This window comes from Monodelphis domestica, chromosome 6 (assembly GCF_027887165.1).
Source record: "Monodelphis domestica isolate mMonDom1 chromosome 6, mMonDom1.pri, whole genome shotgun sequence".
NCBI lineage: Eukaryota > Metazoa > Chordata > Mammalia > Didelphimorphia > Didelphidae > Monodelphis > Monodelphis domestica.
This window is the reverse complement of record NC_077232.1, coordinates 232500702-232522133: the sequence shown is the minus strand read 5'-3', so window position 1 is coordinate 232522133 and position 21432 is coordinate 232500702. Positions and strand designations below refer to the sequence as shown.

Genomic DNA, 21432 nt, shown 5'->3' with positions numbered 1-21432 from the left:
CCTAGTGATTCTTAGTTAAATGATCCTGGGAAAGTCATTTCATCTTTCTGTACCTCACTTTCCTTCTCTACAAAATAAAGATAGCAATTGTACTACCCTCCTCCCAAGGTGGATGCAAAGAAAGTGATTTGTAAACATTGAATCATCAGAGAAATGTCAGTTACATTTTGTATTTGTTGTTATTATAGAAAAAGCAACCATATAACACTGAGGAGCTTTAGGTCCTGCCCTATGCTAAAGCACTTTCTGAACTATCAAGGAAAAGATTAACTTTTGTTGTCATGTGTGTTTAAATACATCTTCAACTTCTTCGGATATATCTATATCTATTCACCATAATCTGTACACTCTAGCTATGTATGTGGACATACAAGCACATTATAGCTATATCTGTGTGTTCTTGTTTTTTAGTTGCCCCCCCAACCCCCTTTTGGGGTTTTCTTGACAGAGATCCTAGAATGGTTTGCCATTTCCTTCTTTAGTTCATTTTATGGATGAGGAAACTGAGACAAACAGGATTAAGTGACTTGCCCAGGGTCACACAGTTAGTAAGTGGCTGAGGTTGGATTTGAATTCATGAAGATGAGTCTTCCTGGCTCCAGGCCCAATGTTCTATTCCACTGCACCACTTAGCTGCCCATGTCTTTCTTTCTTTCTTTCTTTCTTTCTTTCTTTCTTTCTTTCTTTCTTTCTTTCTTTCTTTCTTTCTTTCTTTCTTTCTTTCTTTCTTTCTTTCTTTCTTTCTTTCTTCCTTCCTTCCTTCCTTCCTTCCTGCCTGCCTGCCTGCCTGCCTGCCTGCCTGCCTTCCTTTCTTCCTGCCTGCCTGCCTGCCTTCCTTCCTTCCTTCCTTTGTATCTTTTCTTTCTTTCTTTTTAAAATAAAGGTACACAGCATTTATTGTGCTTCAATGGGGGAATGGTTGAATAGATAATGGTGTATGAATATAATAAAATATTATCTGAAACAATCCCCTTCCATCCGCTTTCTGCACAGGTATAAATAACAGAATCTCAGTAGTCTCAGGGATGGTTAATTAATCCAGCCTTGCCAGTATCTGCCATTTTTCAAGCCAAATAATAGTACTGAAGATGGGAAGCTGCCTCACTAGTTTGAAGGAGGATCTGGGTTTGCTTTGTAGTCTTGCCTCTCCCTAGAGCCTGTGGGGCTTGGGGTAGGTCTCTGAGTCTTTTGTTAAAGTGTGTATTAAGAAACCATCTCACAAGATGGTTGTGAAGAAAGCCCAGTGTTCTGGGAAGGGCAAGTTGTTGTGATTAGAATGAAGATATGGTCCAGAGGCTTCAGAGCACTGGTTGGGGGGGGAAACAGAAGAGGAGGGTTTCCATGCTAGAGGCCATCTGGAACACACTCCCTCAGCTGGGTTCAAGCCTTCAGAAAACCAGGAAGGAGGAGAAAGAGAGACAAAATAAGGAGGTCCATTGGACTCTCAGGACTTCAGCTAGTGACGTGTCAAAGGAGCAGTTTTAGGAGAAGAGATCCAAGGGAGGGATGGAAGAGGAGTGAGTAGCTAGTGAGGAATTGAAAAAATTCTGTATGGGGATGGTTCATTCAAAAAGAGTTTGGAAGAAAGAGAAAAAGGAGGGAGGGAGAGAAGGGGACTGAAGGAGAGAAAGAGAGAGAGATTCTCAGAGAGAGGAATAATCTGAGGAAGCATCATCCTAGGTAGGGGCAGGGTTTGAGGTTTTGTTATTGTTGCTTGTTTTGTTTTTAAAGGTATGCACATTTGCATATATATATATGTATGTATGTATAGCCCAGATCAAATGGCTTGCCAGCTCCAGGAGGCAGTGAGGAAGGGAGACAATTTGGATCATATAACTTTAGAAAACTTATATGGAAATTTGTTATTACATGTAATTAGTAAATAAATACATTACTGGAAAAATAAATTAACACATAAAAATAAAGCTATGCAAAGTACAAGGAGCCAGAAGATGTGAAGATGTTGTGAGGATTGCAGTGAAAAGGGAAGGAGGAAATAAGTAGCTACTACTACATGCCAGGCACTGTGCTGTGCTTTACTATTGATTCTCTTGATCTTTACCACAACCCTGGGAGGCAGGAATTACTATGCTCCCTATTTTACAGCTGAGGAAACTGAGACAAAGAGTGTTTCAATGACTTGCCCAGAGTCACCCAGCTGTTAAGTCTCAGGGCAAATTTGAACTCAGATCTTCCTGACTCCAGGACCAGTGCTCTATTCACTGGATCACAAGCTGCCTCTGTACTTACTAGACTTGTCCTGAGAGACACCTTGATGTAATGAATGTAGCTGGGGACTTGGAATTGGGAAGAAATGGAGTTCCACTTTGTGTTGCTGAATAATCAGGAGGTGAGGGGCTGAGGTAAGATGAAGATACCTCTAATAATAAAAAGAATCTTTAGTCAGCAGCCCTGAGTTTACCTTTTTTTTCTCTTATTTTAAAAGTGACATTGAAAGCAAAGCTCTTTTCCCCCTATATTTTCCCAAAATAAAAAATAAAATAAAATAAATAATGTGGACTGCTTTGCAAAGCCAGGATTGACACATCTACAAAATGAAAGCTTAATTGATAAGTAAAGGTACAGATTATTTTATTTTATTTTAATTTTTTTTCTTACACCCTTAACCTTCTATCTTAGTATCAGTTCTAAGACAGAAGAGCAGCAAGGGCTAGGCAGTCAGGGTTAAGGAACTTGCCCAGGGTCACACAGCTAAGTGTTGGAGGCCATATTTGAACCCTGGTCCTCCTAACGCCAGGCCTGGCAGTCCCTCCACTGTGCTACCTAGCAGCTCCTGAAGATTATTTTATAAGATACTTCAGCATGAACTCCTTTAAGGAGGAGTTGCTCTAGGGTTTTCTAATGGAAAGTAATTTAATCAATCAGTGCTTACCTGCTTGTGCATGCATGTATGATGTAGTGGGAAGAACTCCAGTTCAAATACTGACCCCACACCTTGCTGCAAGCTCACAGGCAAGTGACCACTTCCCTGAGCTTCAGTTTGCTTATCTATCTCTATATAAATACTTGCACCACTTACTTTGCAGAATTGTATGAGAAACTCTCTGAACCCTTTGTGATATCAATGGGAGTAACTGATCTCCTGCCTTGTCATCCCTTTCTGAGCCAGATCCCCAGTTGGCTACTGACCCAGTAAGATGACCGTTCTATGGTGGCCAGGGGCTCTCTCCCATGGGGTCTCCTCACATGCCTCTATCTGACTTTCTCTCTTTTTCAGGTTGAAGACAAGGCCGAGTGTGTGGGCTCAGCATTGATCCAGAAGGGTTACCGGCCGTCGCCAGATCAATATTTTGGCATCTTTGCTCAAAATAGACCTGAGGTATTAATGATTTAAGATGGACTGTTTGACTACCGGCTCTTCAGTCTCTTGCCTGAGAGAAAACAAGGATTAGAGTTCTTGACTGCTTTCACGTACAAGTTGGTTTTGTGCTCTGAGAGCCTGCCTTGATGGAAATCCCTAGATTTTACAGGGACACAAATGGATGTTCATTTGGTGGATATATTCCCGAATAATAATAATAATGCCTGATCCCACACCCCTTATTGAAACCTCAGAACATATATTGAACAAAGGAAGCTTCTTAGTTGGATGCCTTTAGTAAAAAAATTAAAATATCCTGATAGTAAATGGGTAGAAACCAAGGTAAAAGTTTTTCAATAACAAAGTGACTCATTTTTATTCTTGCACCAGATATTTTCGTTCTAGTGAGGTCATAAAAGTTAAAAATTAACTTCCTTCCAGACTGTCAACATTGCAAAAGAAAATGCCTTAGGACTGGGTAGCTATTGATTTTTAGTCCAAAGCATTTTATTATTGTTCTTTATACCAAACAATCACACAACCTGTAGACACAAACACAGAGCAAATAAATTAAACATTTGAGTGTTTAGTAAAAACATAACAGAAGCAAATGAAAGGACATCATCAAAAGATAATTTGATAATAAAGCAAAAACTCAAGCAGGTCATTTACTGAATAAGAGAACAACCACTACATTTTTTTTCTCCATCATAATCACACTTGCTTAGGAGGTTAAATTGCCTTATATTTGATGCTACATTCAAATAGCATTTTTGGCAGGAATGAATTATGTTTCTGACAAGCAGCTGCGAATGCCTTCATGCATTCAGCAAACATGTTGTATTCTGTGTCAACTACTGCTGATCAAGCAATCCATAATTTTGTCTCAAAGTGGAAAAGGGAGAGGCAGACAAGAGAACTCGAGAAAGAGCAAGAGTGGGTGAGAAACACAGATAGAGACACAGAAATGAGGGGAGGATTGGAGAGAAGGGTCAGAGGGCATCCAAGAAATGTATAGAGAGTATGCCCCAAAAAATCTTAGTGCAGTTCTAAACTTTAATAGCTGGTGTAAACTTTGAATCTCATCAAGACTTCTGGGACACCCTATTTCTGCCCTTTCCTAAACCAGAGTATCATGTGTTTTGAACCTCTACTTCCAAGGTCAGACAAATGGAGTTTTGATTTATTTCTTGATCTAAATCAGCTGGCTTTAATTTAGACACATCAGCTGTATTTGGATTTGTAGACTCGTGTTCCCTCAGAGTTGGGCAGATTCTGAGGTGTCCAGTGAAAGGGTAAGTTAGCTGGGATGAGAGCTAATCAGTGATCTAAGAACTCAATGCTGGTTGTCAAATAAATTTACTCCTAGTGTTTTATGGAAGCCCACAGGGGCTAGCCAGCTTGTGGGGGGGATGTTTTGTTGTGTTTTGCAGGATTTTTTGAAACAATGGAAGACTTCCCAACATACTGTGTTGCTCAATTCATGCCAGAGTGCTACATGTACCATTTGGGAAAACTTGTACTTCCTCCTGCTAAAGGACAACTAGCTTTGTGGGACTTGGATACTTTTGTTCCCAGGCATATCCAAGACTTTCTGTATTTGAGTAAAATGTTCTAATGGCTAAGAACAGCAGAAAGCACATTGCTGTCTTCAGAAATCACTCTATGGTACCCTTATATAGTCACCTTATAGCAAGAATCTTTTAACCAACTACCATTTTTTCTGGGGTATGTGAGCTTAGCAGCCTTCCTAAGTACATTCAATAGACACTAGGTATATATATATACTGAGTGATATGCTTCCCCTCTTCCCCCCCCAGACCATTCTTAGATACTATGGGAATAAGTTCTCTGCTTAGGAAGTTCCCCTATCCTCTTAAAGAGAACAAGACTAGCCCCTGAAATAATGGCAAACTTCTAAGATAGAATTTACAAAATTGCCTCATTTCCCCCCATTCGTGCTTTCCCCTCCTACTAGTTCCTCCTTGTCTCCAGTTAACAGATGATGTAATTATCATAGGGAGACTGCTGCTTTCTAGCTGTGAAGTGGAAAAAAAGATACTGTTTTAACTGTTGGTTGGTAAAGCAGTGAAGGTCCACAGCCTATCTTGAGGGTTCATCATGCCAAGTTCTCCTTTCACACTCTTCTTGGTCCAGTTCTTATTCACCATCTTAAGTTTCTTTGTGATTAAAATGGCATGAGAGACCTTGAGTTAACAAACAAAAAAGAGCCCTAAAACTTGATTAGTCAAGCAGAATTGTCAGGGTTTTCTTTTCTTTTTCAACCCTTCCCTTCCATTTTAGAATCAATACCATATATTAGTTCTAGGGCAGAAGAATGGTAAGGTCTACGTAATGGAGGTTTAGTGACTTGTCCAGGACAAAACAGCTAAAAAGTGTCTGATACCAAATTTGAACCCAGGACTTTTCCTTTTTCAACTAACATTCCAGACCATCTCTAAATCCTAACACTACTTTATTTTCATTGACTTTATTCCTTATCGCCTTATTTAAACCTTCTGCTCCAGGCAACTTCTCTCCCACATTCCTGGTGATTTCTCTTCTCCTTGCCTTCACATCAACTTTTCCTTCAGTCTGGAATGTCCTTCACCTTTCTTCCTTCTTTTCCCAACTTGGGTGCCTTCTTCTTAGAAAAATTCTCAAGGCCATACTAGCCCATAATAATCTTTCTTTTGTAAGGGGGAAAGGGGGCCATTTTTTTTAAACCCTTACCTTCCGTCTTGGAGTCAATACTGTGTATTGGCTCCAAGGCAGAAGAGTGGTAAGGGCTAGGCAATGGGGGTCAAGTGACTTGCCCAGGGTCACACAGCTAGGAAGTGGCTGAGGCCAGATTTGAACCTGAAAGGGGGTCATTTTTAAAAGGGTTGGACTGAATTATATTTAAATATAGGGTCACCAGGAATTTATATTTATTCCAAAGAGATTTATTTGCAATTTACTTACAAAATGTAGAAAGAGTGAAGTAAGAAAAATCAGAGAGAGGATAGGGTAAGATATCTAGCCTAAGCACTAAGTAACTTACTTCTGGCCCTTAGCCCTACCTGGGCAGGGAGAGTTGGTTCTTAGCTGGCCTCAGCAAAGCTGAGGACCTGGGGAAAAACTCTCTCAACAGGCTAGTCTCTCCTGAGGCTAGTTTTTTCCAAATTTTTCCAGGAAAGAAGTCAGCTCTTTCACTCACCACAGGTCAGTCCAACAGTCTCATCAGGAACAGGGTCTCAGATCCAGTCAGCAGATTTTCTCCTTCAGCCTCCACTCCAAAGAATGAAGAAATGTCCCTCACAGGAAGTGACCTCTCCTTTTAAAGATGCTTCTTTTATGTTACTTCCTGTGTCTTCCTCCACTTTTTACATGGACAAATCTTAGTCTACAACCTTGCTTAGGACTGCCCAGGAGGTAGTCAGTTGATTCTGATTTGTCACCCACTATTTCACATGTGGGTCACAGACCTCCCACTTAATGATTAAGTGGGATGTTTATACTTTAGGTGATTAGATCTAAAAATGGGCAGATCTTTCCACTCAACTTTAAGTAGGGTGTTCTAAAAATAGGCAGGAGTTGCAATTTTAATCTTCACACTTTCTTTACTCAACATTTATTGCCTATAAAACTTGTTCAGTCATGCCTGACTCTCTGTGACCTCATTCAGGGTTTTCTTGGCAAAGATAATAGAGTGGTTGGCCATTTCCTTCTCCAGCTCATTTTACAGATGAGGAAATTGAGTCAAACAGAGTTAAGTGACTTGCCCAGGGTCACACAGCTAGGAAGTATTTGAGGTCAGATTTAAATTGAGGTCTTCCTGATTCCAGGCCTGAAACTCAATCCATTGTGCCACTGACTTGTCCCTCTGCCTGACTTATTTGGCCCTTTATTATGTACTGCCTTGTTAGAAGCTCAGTAGTACTCAGTTGAAAGGGGCTTCAGAGACTACCTAGTCCAAACCCTGCCTGAACAGTAATCTTCCATCAATCAGTCATCCTGCCTCAACTTGAGTCCTCATCCTTTCTCAACTTTGGAAGACACCCTTGAATACCTCTCATTGTTAAGCTTTTTTTTGGTTACATTAGACTTACTTGGACCTTTCTGCAGCTTCCATGCAAAAGTTTGAGCCAGCAAGAAGCCTGAAGACCATGCTCATATGATCATCAGATTTGAAGAAATCAGGGATTTTTAAAAGGAAGACTTTGTGGGAAGGGATGGGAACCTTCAGACACCTGAAGACAGGTGTCCCAGTTGCCTTCCTTTGGATTAACCTTCACTTCTCAGTCTCTTTCCTAGAAGGAGGAGTCCAAAGCTGAATCTGTTACTGTTGTCTGAGCAGAACAGAGACAGCAACTTTAAAAAGACCACCAGCACGAATAGCACACACAAAAAAAAATGTCACTTGTATAAATTAGTACCTGGAGATCCTGATCATGGAAATTGGTACAGGAATTTCCAGTATGATCCTTAGGGCTTTGCTCTCTGAAAGAATACCTTTAAGTAATTTTTAAATACTTTAGCATCAGGTTGCTGAAGGGCTTGATAGAACTTCTGGATAGAACATAGACAGAACACTTGTTCTGATCGCCTTGTAGACTAAGAATAAGAGAGGATTCCTTTCTTCCCACCCCCCATCCCCACCTCCAGTGGTTGTGTGTGTGAATCCTTCTATTATTTAAATTCACACATACTCACATACACTTTATACCTTGTTTTCTTGCCTGTAATGGAGGTACCCCTGAGAGCAGGAACTATAATTTTACATTGCTTTATCCTCTCTACAGTTCTCAGTATGGGATCTAGCACACAGCTTTGTTAGGGAGCTCCAGAAATTTTTAAGATGAATTTTTAGTATGTTCCAATGACCTTTTTGTTTTGTTTTGTTTTTTTCTTCCAACCCACACCATGTAGTGGGTGATCATCGAACAGGGTTGCTATACGTACTCAATGGTGGTGGTCCCTCTTTATGATACCCTTGGAAACGAAGCGATCACATACATCATTAACAAAGGTAATTTGTTCATGTTCTTTCAACTGGATATTGGCTTAACAGTTGATTAAGCTTGGTTTTTTGGAATCTTTCTCTTTTATTTCATTGAGGGAGGGAGGGTTATGTTTACTGACACCCTCCCGTCTGCTTAAAGTATAAAAGTATATAATGCTGCTTTAATGAGTAGCGAACACATGGTGCGTTGATACTAAATCATACTTGGGCCTTCAGTAATGCCAAGTTTAATCTCAGTTCTATCTTTTCTCTTCCAGCTGAATTGTCTTTGGTTTTTGTTGATAAGCCGGACAAAGCAGAGCTCATGTTAGAATCTGTTGCAAACAAGCTAATCCCAGTCCTTAAAACCATAGTCATCATGGACCCCTTTGACAAGGACCTTTTGGAACGAGGCAAGAATCATGGAATTGAAATAATGAGCATGAAAGCCCTGGAGGTAAGCAAGATTCTTCTGTTTTCATGGAGAATCACAGCATGCTAGGTCTGGAAGGGAGCTCAGATAATATCATCCAACTTGCCCATTTTTCTTTTCTTCTTTTTTTTTCTCTTAAATCCATACCTTCTGACTTAAAATTAATACTGTGTATTGGTTCCAAGGCAGAGAAGCAGTAAAGGCTAGGCAATGGGGGCTCATGACTTGCCCAGGGAAGTGTCTAAGGTCTGATTTGAACCCAGGACCTCCCAACTCCAGGTGTGTCTTTCTATCCACAGAGCCACCTAGATGCCCCCCTTACCTGCTTTTCATGAGTGTGAAAGGTCAAAAGAACTAGGTCTCTTCAGACTGGACTGACCCTTGAGTCTCTCTTATAGAGGACTGGTTTCTCTTTTATTCTTGCCTTTTTCATTGAACTTGATATTTCCATTGCATTGTACTAGCTGGCAAGATTCAAGTCTGTGTATGTGTATGAGTGGGTGTGCACACGTGCATGTTCAGCATACATGTCCTATGCATGCACATTTTTTCTTTTTAAATAGTATTTTATTTTTCCCACTTATATGTAAAAAGAATTTTTTACATTTGTTTTTTTTTTTATTTTGAGTTCCAAATTTTCTCCCTCCTACCTTGCCTCTCCCTCCCTAAGACAGTAAGCAATTTGATATAGGTTATACATGTGCAGTCATGTAAAACAGGTTTCCATAGTAGTCATGTTTTGAAAGAAAACCCATATCAAATAAAAAACATCATAAAATAAAGAAAGTGAAAAAAGTGTGCCTCCATCTACATTCAGACTCTATCAGTTCTTTTGTGGAGGTAGAGAGCATTTTTCATCATGAGTCCTTGGGAATTGTCTTGAATCACTGTATTACTGAAACTCGTTAAGGCATTCACAGTTGATCATTGTACAATACTGCTGCTCCTGATACATGCAAATGTTTAAAGGGGTAGCTATATCTGTCATACCTCCTAGGCTGGGAATATTGTATCTAAAGACAGTACTCTAAAAGGACATTTATGTTGAAAAGAGCCAGACCATTTGCCATCTTCAAAAAAATATAGTTTGTTTCCAACACCGAAGACCTCTTACATTAGAGCAATAGATGCTCTTTTTGGAAAAGTGAAGGGGCAATCTTTAATTAGGTCCAAATGTGGTTTAATACAATTTACTACAGTTATTTGATTCAGAAGGTTATGCCTTCCTCATTCAAGACCTACCTGTGGAGTGAAGGAGACACTAAAGTGCTTGGTTAAGATTTGCCTAAACTTCTAAGCCTTGATTTGCCATGTGATTTTTAGTAAATCGCTTTTTCTTTCTTGAGGGCAGCTTCCTCATCTGTAAATGAGGAGATTGTAACTGATGATCATCTGTTTCTAAGAAATATTATTTGATGATGATGATGATGATAATAATAATGGCAATAAGGGAATTGTAACTGATGATCATCTGTTTCTATGAAATATTATTTGATGATGATGATAATAATGGCAATAAGAGAATTGTAACTGATGATCATCTGTTTCTATGAAATATTATTTGATGATGATGATAATAATGGCAATAAGAGAATTGTAACTGATGATCATCTGTTTCTATGAAATATTATTTGAAGATAATAATAATGACAATAAGGAGATTATAACTGATGATCATCTGTTTCTATGAAATATTATTTGAAGATAATAATAATGTCAATAAGGAGATTGTAACTGATAATCATCTGTTTCTATGAAATATTATTTTATGATGATGATAATGATAATAATGATGACAATATGCTTCCGAATATTTTCATCTTCATGTCAGCCAGTCAATAAACAATTTTTAAGCAAAAAAAAAAAAGAAGAAGAAAACTTGAGAATTTACAGTTCTTTGTATCTCTCCCCTGTACCGACTATCACAGCTCTTTGGAACACAGTTAGCATCAGGACCATCCCAAATGCTAACTTGGATCCAACTGATTTCCATGTTCTTTGTTTTAGGACCTGGGAAGAGCTAACAGAAGGAAACCAAAGGTAGGTGTGGAAGGCTCTCATCACCCTTCAGAGTTCTGAGTGAATGTATCTGGGGCTGCTGTCGTCTCCGATCTGCCTCTTTTTTGTAGTATGAAGACAACTGAGTCATCTCAGGAAATCAGTAGAGACAGACCTCAGCATTCCTGGAATGTGTTATACTTGACTGCCTTCTTCAGGCTTGTACTAAATTTGTTCCTAACTATTTTAGCCTCCGTCGCCTGATGACCTTGCCCTGATTTGTTTCACCAGTGGGACAACAGGTAAGTTTTGCAACAGGAAAACCTTTGCCCAGTACCTGGAAGGCTTATGCTCCTTTCAGAGAATGAAACCTCTCTCTCACCTTTTTGGCTGATTGCGCTTCAATTGCAGTAGATAGATTGTGAAGGCAGAAGGAAGACAGACACCTGGCTCAGTCCAGCCCTCAGTGTTGCCTCCTCTGTGTTTTAGAAAGTGTTCAAGAAAACTTGAATCATCTAATTTGTTCTCAAAGGTATCAAACTTGAGTAGAAATGGGGGCCACTAATCCATACACAAGGATTCCTGTGGGCTAATGATTTTAGCTTTAAAATATTTTTATCTAAGTTTTACTATATTTTTATTTATTTTGTTTAATATTTTCAAAATATATCTTAATCTTGTTCAGGCTGAGAAGGAATACAAGTGGTGCTGTTTTGTTTTGTTTTGTTTTTTTGATACCTCATTCAGTAGGGATTCAAATATTTGTTGAGGAAGTTCAGTACATCCATTTTCTAAGACAGACCATGCCTAAAATGATGGGGAGGGTGGGAAACCCTGATTTCCCCCTATTGTGATCCACTATTCAAAATTGGGCTTATATGTATATTGAGAGTTTACGTATGATAAAGTTTACTCAGCCCAACAACTGGATTTTGGCAGAGGGGCATGATTAGTAGTGGGGCATGACAAAAAGTTTTGGTCCTGATTTATTCAACTAGTGTTTCTAAAATCTGACTGCTGTCAATCTTAAGAGGTATGTAAGACATTCTTAAATGCCTTATCTTGAAGCTTAGTGGATATAGTGCTGGACTTGTAATTAAGGATAAGAGTTCAAATCCAGATTCAGACCCTTAATTGCTGTGTCTCCCCGGGCAAGTCACTTAACCCCAGTCTGCCTCAGTTTTCTCAACTATAAAAGAGAGTTAACAGTGCCTACCTCCCAGAGTTGTTGTGAGAATCAAAGGGGATATTTGCAGTTCCTGGCTCATAGTAGTTGTCAAATGTTTTCTAGCTATTGTTATTGTTGTTGTTATTTAGAAGATATTCAGTTTCCTTTAACTTCTTCTACTCCCACTGTTTTCTGCAGGCAACCCCAAAGGCGCACTGATCACTCATCAAAATGTAGTGAGCGATTGTTCGGGTTTTGTGAAAGCGACAGAGGTAACCTTTGGAGACGCTGGAATGACTGGCTCTATTAGTTGGCTTTAAGCCACCAGAATTGAAGTAGTGATCCGATCAGAAGTTTGGGAAGTTTGGGGACGTTTAGTAAGGCATGGGTGGCGCATACTCATAAGGTCCCCTTCTCTAAAATGGCGGTCTCATGAACCTGTGTCTCAATTCCTGTCTGCCACTGTGGAGGCAGTTTGGCTGGTGGAAGCTCTGAAAAACTGCCTTTGGTTGTTGCCATAAAGATTTTAAGGAAAAAAAAGTAGTAAAGTGGATGGCCTACATGTGTTATATTTGCTTGATTGATGACACTTCGGTATCCCTTTGAAGATACTAAACAATGCCATCTGGGTAGGTTTATTCACACTATTAATGGTCATCCCAACTTTGCAAGGTCTACCATCTTCCTGTGAAGAGATGAAAATGTGTCATCCCAAATGCCTTTAATGATGGCCTGATATGTTTGTACTCTCCTCACCCCCCAGCATGACTTAAGCAATCCCTTATTTGATTATGTAGCATCAGAACAATGTTATTTGATTATGTAGCATCAGAACAATGATACTTCAGTCCTGCAAAGAACATTATTTTCCCACCTGACTTTTGCAGTCTTCCTAAAAGGCTCAGTTGCCCTATTTTGATGGCAGATTTTCACACTTGATAGCTTCAGGGAATGAAGTACCTATATTGAATAGTGTGGGGTCTGGCCATTTTGTCCTTCAGACTCTTCCCTTGATATTTTGCCCCAAAGCACTTCTTAAAGACGTGTTCAGCCTCTTAAGTGAAATGTTACTTGCTATTCCTTCTTCTGAAAAGAACTAAGGGAGTTGATATGTTCATACAAAGCTTTAAAGAAATCAGTTTAAAAAGTGAAATGGAGTCAAGTCTCTAGAACCTTTAAAACAGACTGTGAGGGGATTCTTTTCATTCTAAATCTAAGAATGTGGATGCAGTACAAGCTGCTCTCCTCCAAATGGCAACCTCCATAGCTATTGTCCTTTGGATGGACAGGTGGTTGGGATGCAGGTTGGTTTGGGTCAGTATGCTATACTTGGGTTTGGGTTGGGACACGCTAAAGGGGAAGGGATTCCGCCTTGGTTTTGGTTCTGTTACTGCCAAATTTGCCCAGGGTTGGTATTCTAACTGTAGAACTTGTGACAGATTCTTGAGGGAGTGGGAGGGCAAAAATGGAGAGTGGACGTTAGGTATACCTCTCTCATGTCAGCTCATCTACCCACTCACTGAGAATGTGGTTGATGCTGACTGATGCCTTATTTGGGCCAGAATCCTGTTACAAGTTTGTCACCACCCTGTGCAAATACTTATCGTGCCTTGCTTCCATTTAAGGACCAATATAAATCCTTTAATGGTTAGAGCATGAGCGGGTGTTGGGGATGTTACTTAAAAGTGTGGATGTGGACATTATCTTAGAGGGTAACAGATCACTACATTTTGGCCTGAATGTTATTTGAAACCAATGGAATTTTCAAAATTTGAGTTAAAGTATTGGTTTAATGAAGAATTGATAAGACTAGCTACCGAAATCATTCAAGCCATGAGTACAAGTATCTAGGTGTTCGATTCTTTTTTCCCCCTTTGTAAGGTTATAGTATTGCTTAAATTGGGATGTGACTCCCTGCATTCCTGACCTGAAGGTTCTTGCTGGGAAGGGGGGAGTGGTGGGATTTTAATTCTGAATAATTAGAGCACATAATCCTTCAATATCCTGCCTAGGGGAACTAGGGAGGGGATTGTCCTATCTCTCAGCAAATCACCTAAATGGATTCGGTTTAAGCCTTTTATAAGAGAAATGGTAACCCAAATGTCAAATTACCTGCTTTCAGTTTACTCCTTTAATACCATTCTTTGATACTGATTGCTTGTCAGTAATCGATACATAAGAGGAAGGAGTGTGGCTCAGTGGTTAGTCAGCTAATCTTGGCAGGAAAATATTAGGTTCAAATCTTTTTTATGCCATGGGTTGCTTCTATAATCCTGGCCAAGAGATTTAATATCTCTTTGTTCCTGGACATCCCTGACGCTCCGGAGTTGCTGCTGCATCTTCGGTGGTAAAGAGGGTTTTCCTCGCCAGAAGCTTCCTCCATCCTGATGAAATCAAATCATACAGCCCAGCTAGTATGCCCTCTTCCTCCGGAAAGCTGAGGGAATATGTGCTCGGAAATATGGGTGGGAAATGCCGGGAAATCGTAATGGTCTTTTGCTTCTCTGCCCTGCTGGTTTCTTTGCTTGCAGAAAGTGGTATCTCCTTGCCAAGACGACATTTTGATATCTTTCTTGCCTCTTGCCCATATGTTTGAGAGAGTTGTGGAGGTAGGCACTGAGTTTCTTTCAAAGTTTCATGGGTTTTGGTTTTTTTTTTTGCATGTTTGCCCTGTTATTGTCTTTTTTGCAGAAAGTACTTCATTTGAACGCCAGTGATTCACACATTTCATATTTACCACTCGCTCACATGTTTGAGCAGTTAATGCTGGTAAGGACACTGGGGTATAGTACGGTACAGTGTTGTCAATGAATCTCTTGCTCTGGGTCACATATAGGACCCAGATTATGGATAACCGTGTAGATGCAATCCTCATTTTACGTTCCTGGAAGCAAAGTTTAACACATCTACATTAGTAATTTTCTGATCTCAATTTTGGGGTATTTAAAAAAGGAAGTTTTAGAGGCAGCTAAGTGGTTCAGTGATTAGAGAGCCAGGCTTGGAGATGAGAGGTCCTAAGTTCAAATCTGGCTTAAGACACTTCCCAGCTATGTGTGACCCTGGCCAAGTCATGTAACCCTAGTTGCCTGGCCCTTACTGCTCTTCTCCCTTTGAATTGATACTGAGTATCAGAAAGTAAAGGTTTCTTCTGATCCAATTCTGCCTGGTCTTTTGACCAAGTCAATCCAAGATCATGTAACGTCAGTATAATTTTGTCCTTTTCTGGTTTCTAATAAGCCAGATTATTCCATGCTTGACCACAGGTGGTATTTAGGGCCACTGATTTGGATTGCATTTGAGACAGCTAGATAGTATGAGTAGAGTGTTGGGACTTGAAGTCTGGATGACCTGAATTTGTAACCTGCTTCAGGCACTTGCTAGCTGTGTGACCCTGGGCAAGCTCCTCATTTGTAAAATGGAGATAATAATAAAACCCATTCCTCAGGGTTGTGGGGATAATCAGATTAGATAATATGTGTGAAGTACTTTGCAAGGCTTAAAAGTGTTAGATAAATGTTTGTTAGTATTGGTTCCAAATATACAAATGAGCTTATTTTTATAAGACATTCTGGTTTGATTTGAGAAAGGGGATAGATAGTTCTCAAATAAACGTGGTAGGGTTGCATGCCCTAATTTCATGGCTTAAACCAGCCAAGAAAGCTTTCTTGGCTTCATTTTCAGGGTTCTAAATCTGAGCGGAAGGGGTCCCACTAGATGCAGAGAGAAGTTAAGAGAGCAGATGAGCTCACTTTAGGGTTCAACTCTACGCAGTCACTCCAAACCAGTGTTTCTGTAAAATGCTAAGAATTAGACTGCTGATTGGTAGACTGTCTTTAAAGTAAACACTAGCAAGAGGTGAAACGGGCTGTGCCCCTCTTTAAAAAATTCTTCTGTGGCCATATTTCAAACATGGTACATTCTGGTTCTCATAGGGCCATCCATGTGGAACTATATCGGTCTGGAAGACACTCTGAAACAAACTATTTTGTTGTTGTTTAGTCATTTTCATTCACATCTGACTCTTCATGATCCCCTTTGAGGTTTTCTTGGCAAAGATATTGGAGTGATTTGCCATTCTTTCTCTTGCTCATTTTACAGATGAGGAAGTTGAGGCAAATAGGGTTAAATGACTTGTCCAAGGTCACACTTCTAATGTAAGTGTATGAGGTCAGAAACTGAACCCAGACCTTCCTGATTCTCAAAGTATCCCCTGCACCAACTAGCTTCTCTGAAATAAACTATACTGAGTGAAAAACCTGCTAAAATTTCACTTTGGGGATACAGAGCAAGTTGTTCCTGCAAGAGAGAGGCTGGTTTAATTTAGGGGGGACAGAATTTAGCAAATGCTAGGGACAGACCTGCAGTGGAATGCATCCCAGGACACATGCAACTTGCCTAAGACTCACTAAAGATCAAAGGCTAACAGCCTTCAAGAGATTTTTTAAAGTTAGCTTCATTGTAGGAAAATAAATTATATTAAACTTAGACTTGAGGTTTATAGTTGAAATCATTAGAGTGAAGCGTAGCACAAGGACTTGAAATTTACCTTTGCTCCTCTCCACCCTCACGGTCTCCCATATGAAGTTGTGATCCAAATGGCAAGTCAGACGGTCCTCCCCAGATTCCTGCCTGTAAAAAACACAAGGGCTATCTATGATCATAATGATGCTGTGGGGTAGTGATGGCCAGCCTCATACAGCATTTCTCCCTTTGCCTCCATTTCAATGGAAATAAATGTAAAAATGGTCACAATGGTTATTCTTGATCATTTCTGTCATTGTTTTTAGTCTCTATGATACACACACACACACACACACACACACACACACACACATATTCTGACACACATACATATTTCCTTTCAAAGAAATCACATTTCTTAGGAGAGTGGATATATTTGGACCAATCTAGCAGCATTTTCTTTTTGTTGTTGTTGTTGTTAATGGATTCTATTGATTTTACAGTCACATTACAGTCACATATTCCCCTTTCTCCTTCCCTACCTACTCCCATTTGAACCCTACCTTGTGGCAAAAATAATCCAGAAGAAACAAATGATACATGGACCATACCTGAAACTGTATACACTGTTCTGTACATAATACACCACCCCACTGTTCGACAGTGAAGGATGTAATATTTTGTTACAACCGTCAGGGCAAAATACAACATCTTCAAACTAAAACCAAAAAGTAGACAAGTATTCCCTCCTCTAATAAATAAAATAAAAAGTATTCCAGGCTCAACCCTCCTCTACCTTAAAGGTCCTTTTTTTGTTGGTCAGTCACTCAGTCATGTCCAATTCAGCAGAACCCCATGGACCATAACTATCTATGGGGTTTTCTTGGCAAGGGTTATAGAGTGGTTTCATCTCAAGTTCTTTGGAATTGTCTTGGATTGTTATATTGGTAAGAATAGCTGACCAATGTTATTTTACAATTATATCATTAATAGATGATTAGAGGCCTCAGAGACTATTTTGTCCAAACCTCTCATTTTAGAAATGAGGAAACTGAGGCTGAGAGAGATTATTAGGGTCCTCAGGCTGTAGGGTAAATGTTCTTTTCAGTGTAAAAATAGTTCTCCATCTGTATTGTAAAGAGAGGTTAATTTGTAACTGAGGGGTTAAGACTTTCAGTATTGAGAGAGGAAAAGAGAGGAGAACCTCCTGTCTCAAAGTGGGGTTCAGAGGAGACAGCTGATGTTTAGGGTTGGCTCAGAGAGAGGAGAAGGGGTTTGAAGATTTTCCCCCTTCTGCCTTCCCTCCTTAGCTAAAACTGCTGTCCCCAATTTGCTCTTGTCCCCCCTCCACTACTTGAGACCAAAGGGTCTCCCCTTGATCTGTTCACTCACACTCAGCTTGGGGAACAGATAACTTTTAATGTCAACTCAATCAGGTAATACAAAAGGAATAACAGACAGGGAAGAATGGGAAAGGGATGTGGGGAAAAAGGGGTCCCTGTCTCTATCTAAAACGCTTTCCTCCCTCTTCAAGTTTGGGGAGAACTCAGGCCTTGGCAGTCTGAGCCCCCTGAGAGAAAGTCAGATTGACCCACCCCTGGGTTTGGCCCCTTGGCCACAGTTCAGACTCAGGGCAACAAGAACTGAGGTAAAGTCTGCTCAGGTTTGTCTTCAGAAAGTCCCTTCAATTGGAAAATGTTGGGGGGAAAGATTTCCAATCACTAGCAGTAAAAGTAGGTAACCCTCAGGAGAAAGTCTTTTTTTCACCCTCTCCCTTTGGCTTCTTAGGACTGAGAGAGACCAACTCCTCTACCAGCCTGAGTCTTCTCTCCCCAGACCCCTCCCCATTGAGGATGATCAGTTTCACACACTCTTTAGTCTGGCACTTTTTCTTTAGTGCCAGCCTCTGTCATAAAAATAAACAAAATTTAAAAAACTTTTTAAATTTTTTAAAACTTCACAAACTCCACTATAATGTCGGCCAGCCAATTGTCCATATATAACAAATTCTGTCTAGCTGCTTCCTGTAACACTGATTCACCTCTTATATGTTTATGGGATCCCAGTTAGCAATACTAGGCAGGATATGTCTGAATTAGAGAATATAAAGATATTTGGAATTGAACAGTCAAAATCCAAACTGAGGTGATGTCCCCAGAAAGTAGCTGTGGACTTCATGAATAAAAAAGAGGGGCTCAGTTTCCCCCTGCCTTTTTATTCATTCACACTTTCCTCTCCCCCTCTCCAGTGTGTAATGCTGTGTCATGGAGCTAAAATAGGATTCTTTCAAGGAGATATTCGGTTACTTATGGATGATCTCAAGATGCTACAACCCACCATTTTCCCTGTGGTTCCAAGATTGCTGAACCGGATGTTTGACAAAGTAAGTTGGGGCATCTTCAGAAGGGTTAGAAGACATAGCCTTAGAGCTCCAGAGAAGATTCTTTTGCATGGAATAGTATCCAAAGGCCCTGAAAGATGAGCTTGGAAAAGCAAGAAGAGTTCACTAAACATTTACTGTGTGCCAGGCACTATACTAATCACAGGAAATATATATACCTGTAAAAAGATAGATACTCCCTGCCCTCAAGGAGTCCTAATATCCTAACAGGAAAGACAGTGCAAAAAAGAGAGATAAAAAGGAAGGGAAGGGGGAGAAGGTACTTATTCAAGGGAATTCTGTTGAAGTCAGAAACCAAACTAGGAGGGGAATGAAAGTTGGCCAGTTTGGCCCACAAAATGGAGGCCAAATGCAGGAGGAATTCATCAGTGGGAGAAGGTGGTGCTAACATTTTGGGGAAGGTTGTTACAGGGGCAAGAGTCCTCAGGAGCCAAGGGAAGTTCTAGATGGTGATGGCAGCAGAGGAGGCATGGCGGCAAAGTGTGGAAAGTCAGATTGGAATATGGGAATATGACAAGAACCATTTTTGCAATAGCTTTGATAGAATGGGGGGGGGGGGGAATTATTTATTGACTGTGCTCATCATGAAAGTCAACTTCAAATTAAAATTCTATAGAACCCCTCTTGGACATGAAGGCAAGGTTTCAAGCCATTCTGTGGAACAACCTAGTTATTATTATTGGGCTTGTTAGATTTTTGGACAGGCTAACACAACGATGAAACGGTGGATCCTGGACTTTGCTTCCAAGAGAAAAGAGGCAGAACTCCGAAGTGGAATCATTAGAAACAACAGCCTCTGGGACAGAATTATTTTCAACAAAATTCAGGTAATAACTGGACATTTGACCATTTCTCTTAGTGCTTAAGCTAGCCGGGGCCAAATTTCAGAAGGGGATTTTGAGGAGAAGGATATAGAGGAGGTGAGCAGTGTGTTTTATTCCTTGGATACATAAATCTTGAAATACAGTCATTGGCATAGAGCTAGTAGGGACCTCAGAGGTTATCTAATCCAATCTCCTCATTTTACTGAGACCCAGGGAAAAGGAGTCACTTGACCAAGATCAGAGATAGAAAGCAACAGAGATAAGAAGGGACTTGGATTCCACTGCTCTTTCTGTAGAAGTAGTAGTGGTAGTGGTAGTAATGGTGAGGATGGGAGCAGCAGCAGCAGCTAACATTTAAGGGGGAAGCATAGTGAAAGGCAAAGATTCCTCAGGTCAAATAATCTCATGACTTGGGCTCAAATCCCACATTTGGTAGCAGTTATCTTTGTGATATCAGGCAAATCATTTCCATCTCTGGGTCTTAGATTTCCCCTTTTAAATGAGGGAGGGTGGACCTAGCTGACCTCTGAAATGTCTTCCAGCTCTAGGTCAGAGAGCCTATGCAAAGTCACTGAAAGGGTTTCGTTTGATTCTAACAACTCTGTGAGGTCAGAACTATGAATCTTGCTATTGTTGAGTCATTCCATTGGTCCGACTCTTGGTGACCCCATTTGGGATTTTCTTGGCAAAAATACTGGAGTAGTTTGTCATTTCCTTCTCTAGCTCATTTTACAGATAAGGAAACTGAGGCTGAATTTGAACTCACCAAGATAATTCTTCCTGACTCCAACTCCTGCTCTCTATCACTATGTCACCTAGCTGCCCTACAGGTCTTACAGGGTATTCAAAAAACCTTAGAGTGCTTAAAACTTAAAACTTCACTAAGACTTTTGGGACATCCTGTATTATACTCATTTTATGGATGATGTTAAAATTTTACCCAAGTAATTATTTAGTGTTTACCATGTGCTGGACACTCTGCTGAGCACAGGGGATACAGAGACAAAATGAAAAAGAGTCCCTACCTTAGAGGTTCCATCTCCATCATTTAAAGAGTTGAAAATCTGCAAGTAGGAATCAGTTGATACAAGACTATTTGGAGAACTGGGCATCATCTTCATGAGTTCTGTAATTGAGCCCATGAGAGTTAAGACCATGGTCAGTATAGAAAGAGGAAAAAAGAAGTCCTAAGGCAGAGTTCTGGAGCCAGCCTGTCTGGGAGGTGGGATAGGAATGCTAGTCTGGCATGGAAGACTAAGATGGAATGGGCAGGCAGGTAGAAAGAAAACCAGGAAACAGCATTATTGCAAAAACCCAGGAAAAAAGATCTATCCATCTCTTGCTTACAACACACACAGCCAGCTCGTTAGGAAAGGTGGCAGTATTTGAATCCCAACTCCAGTCCAACATTCAGACTCATGACTCAGAGGAAGGAGTCTTCTCTGTGCCTTTCCAGATTCTCTGACTTCTGTAAAGTTGTGTGGGTTCACGTGGCCTTCTGAGAACAGAACTGGAGCTGGAGATAGGGCGTTGCTTCAGAAGAGGCTTTGGTGCATTAGAAAAATTCCCAGGAATGCAGAGTAGAGAAACTTCACATAGCATAAATTCTTGAATATTTTATCCAGCATCTTATTTCTTTTTCCTCTCTCTATCCCTTTAAGGCAAGTCTTGGAGGGAAAGTCAGGTTAATGGTCACTGGAGCAGCTCCTGTATCAGCAACTGTTCTGACTTTTCTACGGTCAGCACTTGGATGTCAGGTAAGTTGTTTGGGATGAATGAGCATCTGGGGAAAGTGCGCGCTTGTGTGTGTGTGTGTGTGTGTGAGAGAGAGAGAGAGAGAG

At 40.3% G+C, this 21432-nt stretch overlaps 1 protein-coding gene and 1 long non-coding RNA gene across 5 annotated transcripts in view; one reads left to right on the top strand and one right to left on the bottom strand.

Moving 5' to 3' along the window:
• Positions 1-21432, top strand: part of ACSL1 (acyl-CoA synthetase long chain family member 1) — a 98735-nt gene that overhangs the window by 54994 nt on the left and 22309 nt on the right. The window contains exons 5-15 of one of the 4 annotated variants that reach the window (XM_056802956.1): positions 3239-3340; positions 8234-8333; positions 8585-8763; positions 10747-10779; positions 10988-11039; positions 12104-12177; positions 14437-14514; positions 14597-14674; positions 18615-18749; positions 19460-19594; positions 21253-21348. In XM_056802956.1, the coding sequence (XP_056658934.1) occupies positions 3239-3340; positions 8234-8333; positions 8585-8763; positions 10747-10779; positions 10988-11039; positions 12104-12177; positions 14437-14514; positions 14597-14674; positions 18615-18749; positions 19460-19594; positions 21253-21348 (1062 nt within the window). The remainder of the gene's footprint in view (positions 1-3238; positions 3341-8233; positions 8334-8584; positions 8764-10746; positions 10780-10987; positions 11040-12103; positions 12178-14436; positions 14515-14596; positions 14675-18614; positions 18750-19459; positions 19595-21252; positions 21349-21432) is intronic. The other 3 variants (XM_056802958.1, XM_056802957.1, XM_056802959.1) reach the window with 3 other exon arrangements.
• Positions 14009-16537, bottom strand: LOC130455092 (uncharacterized). The gene is made up of 2 exons (XR_008912972.1): positions 16452-16537; positions 14009-14789 (listed from the first exon to the last, which is right to left on the bottom strand). It is a non-coding gene; the product is annotated as an uncharacterized LOC130455092 (long non-coding RNA).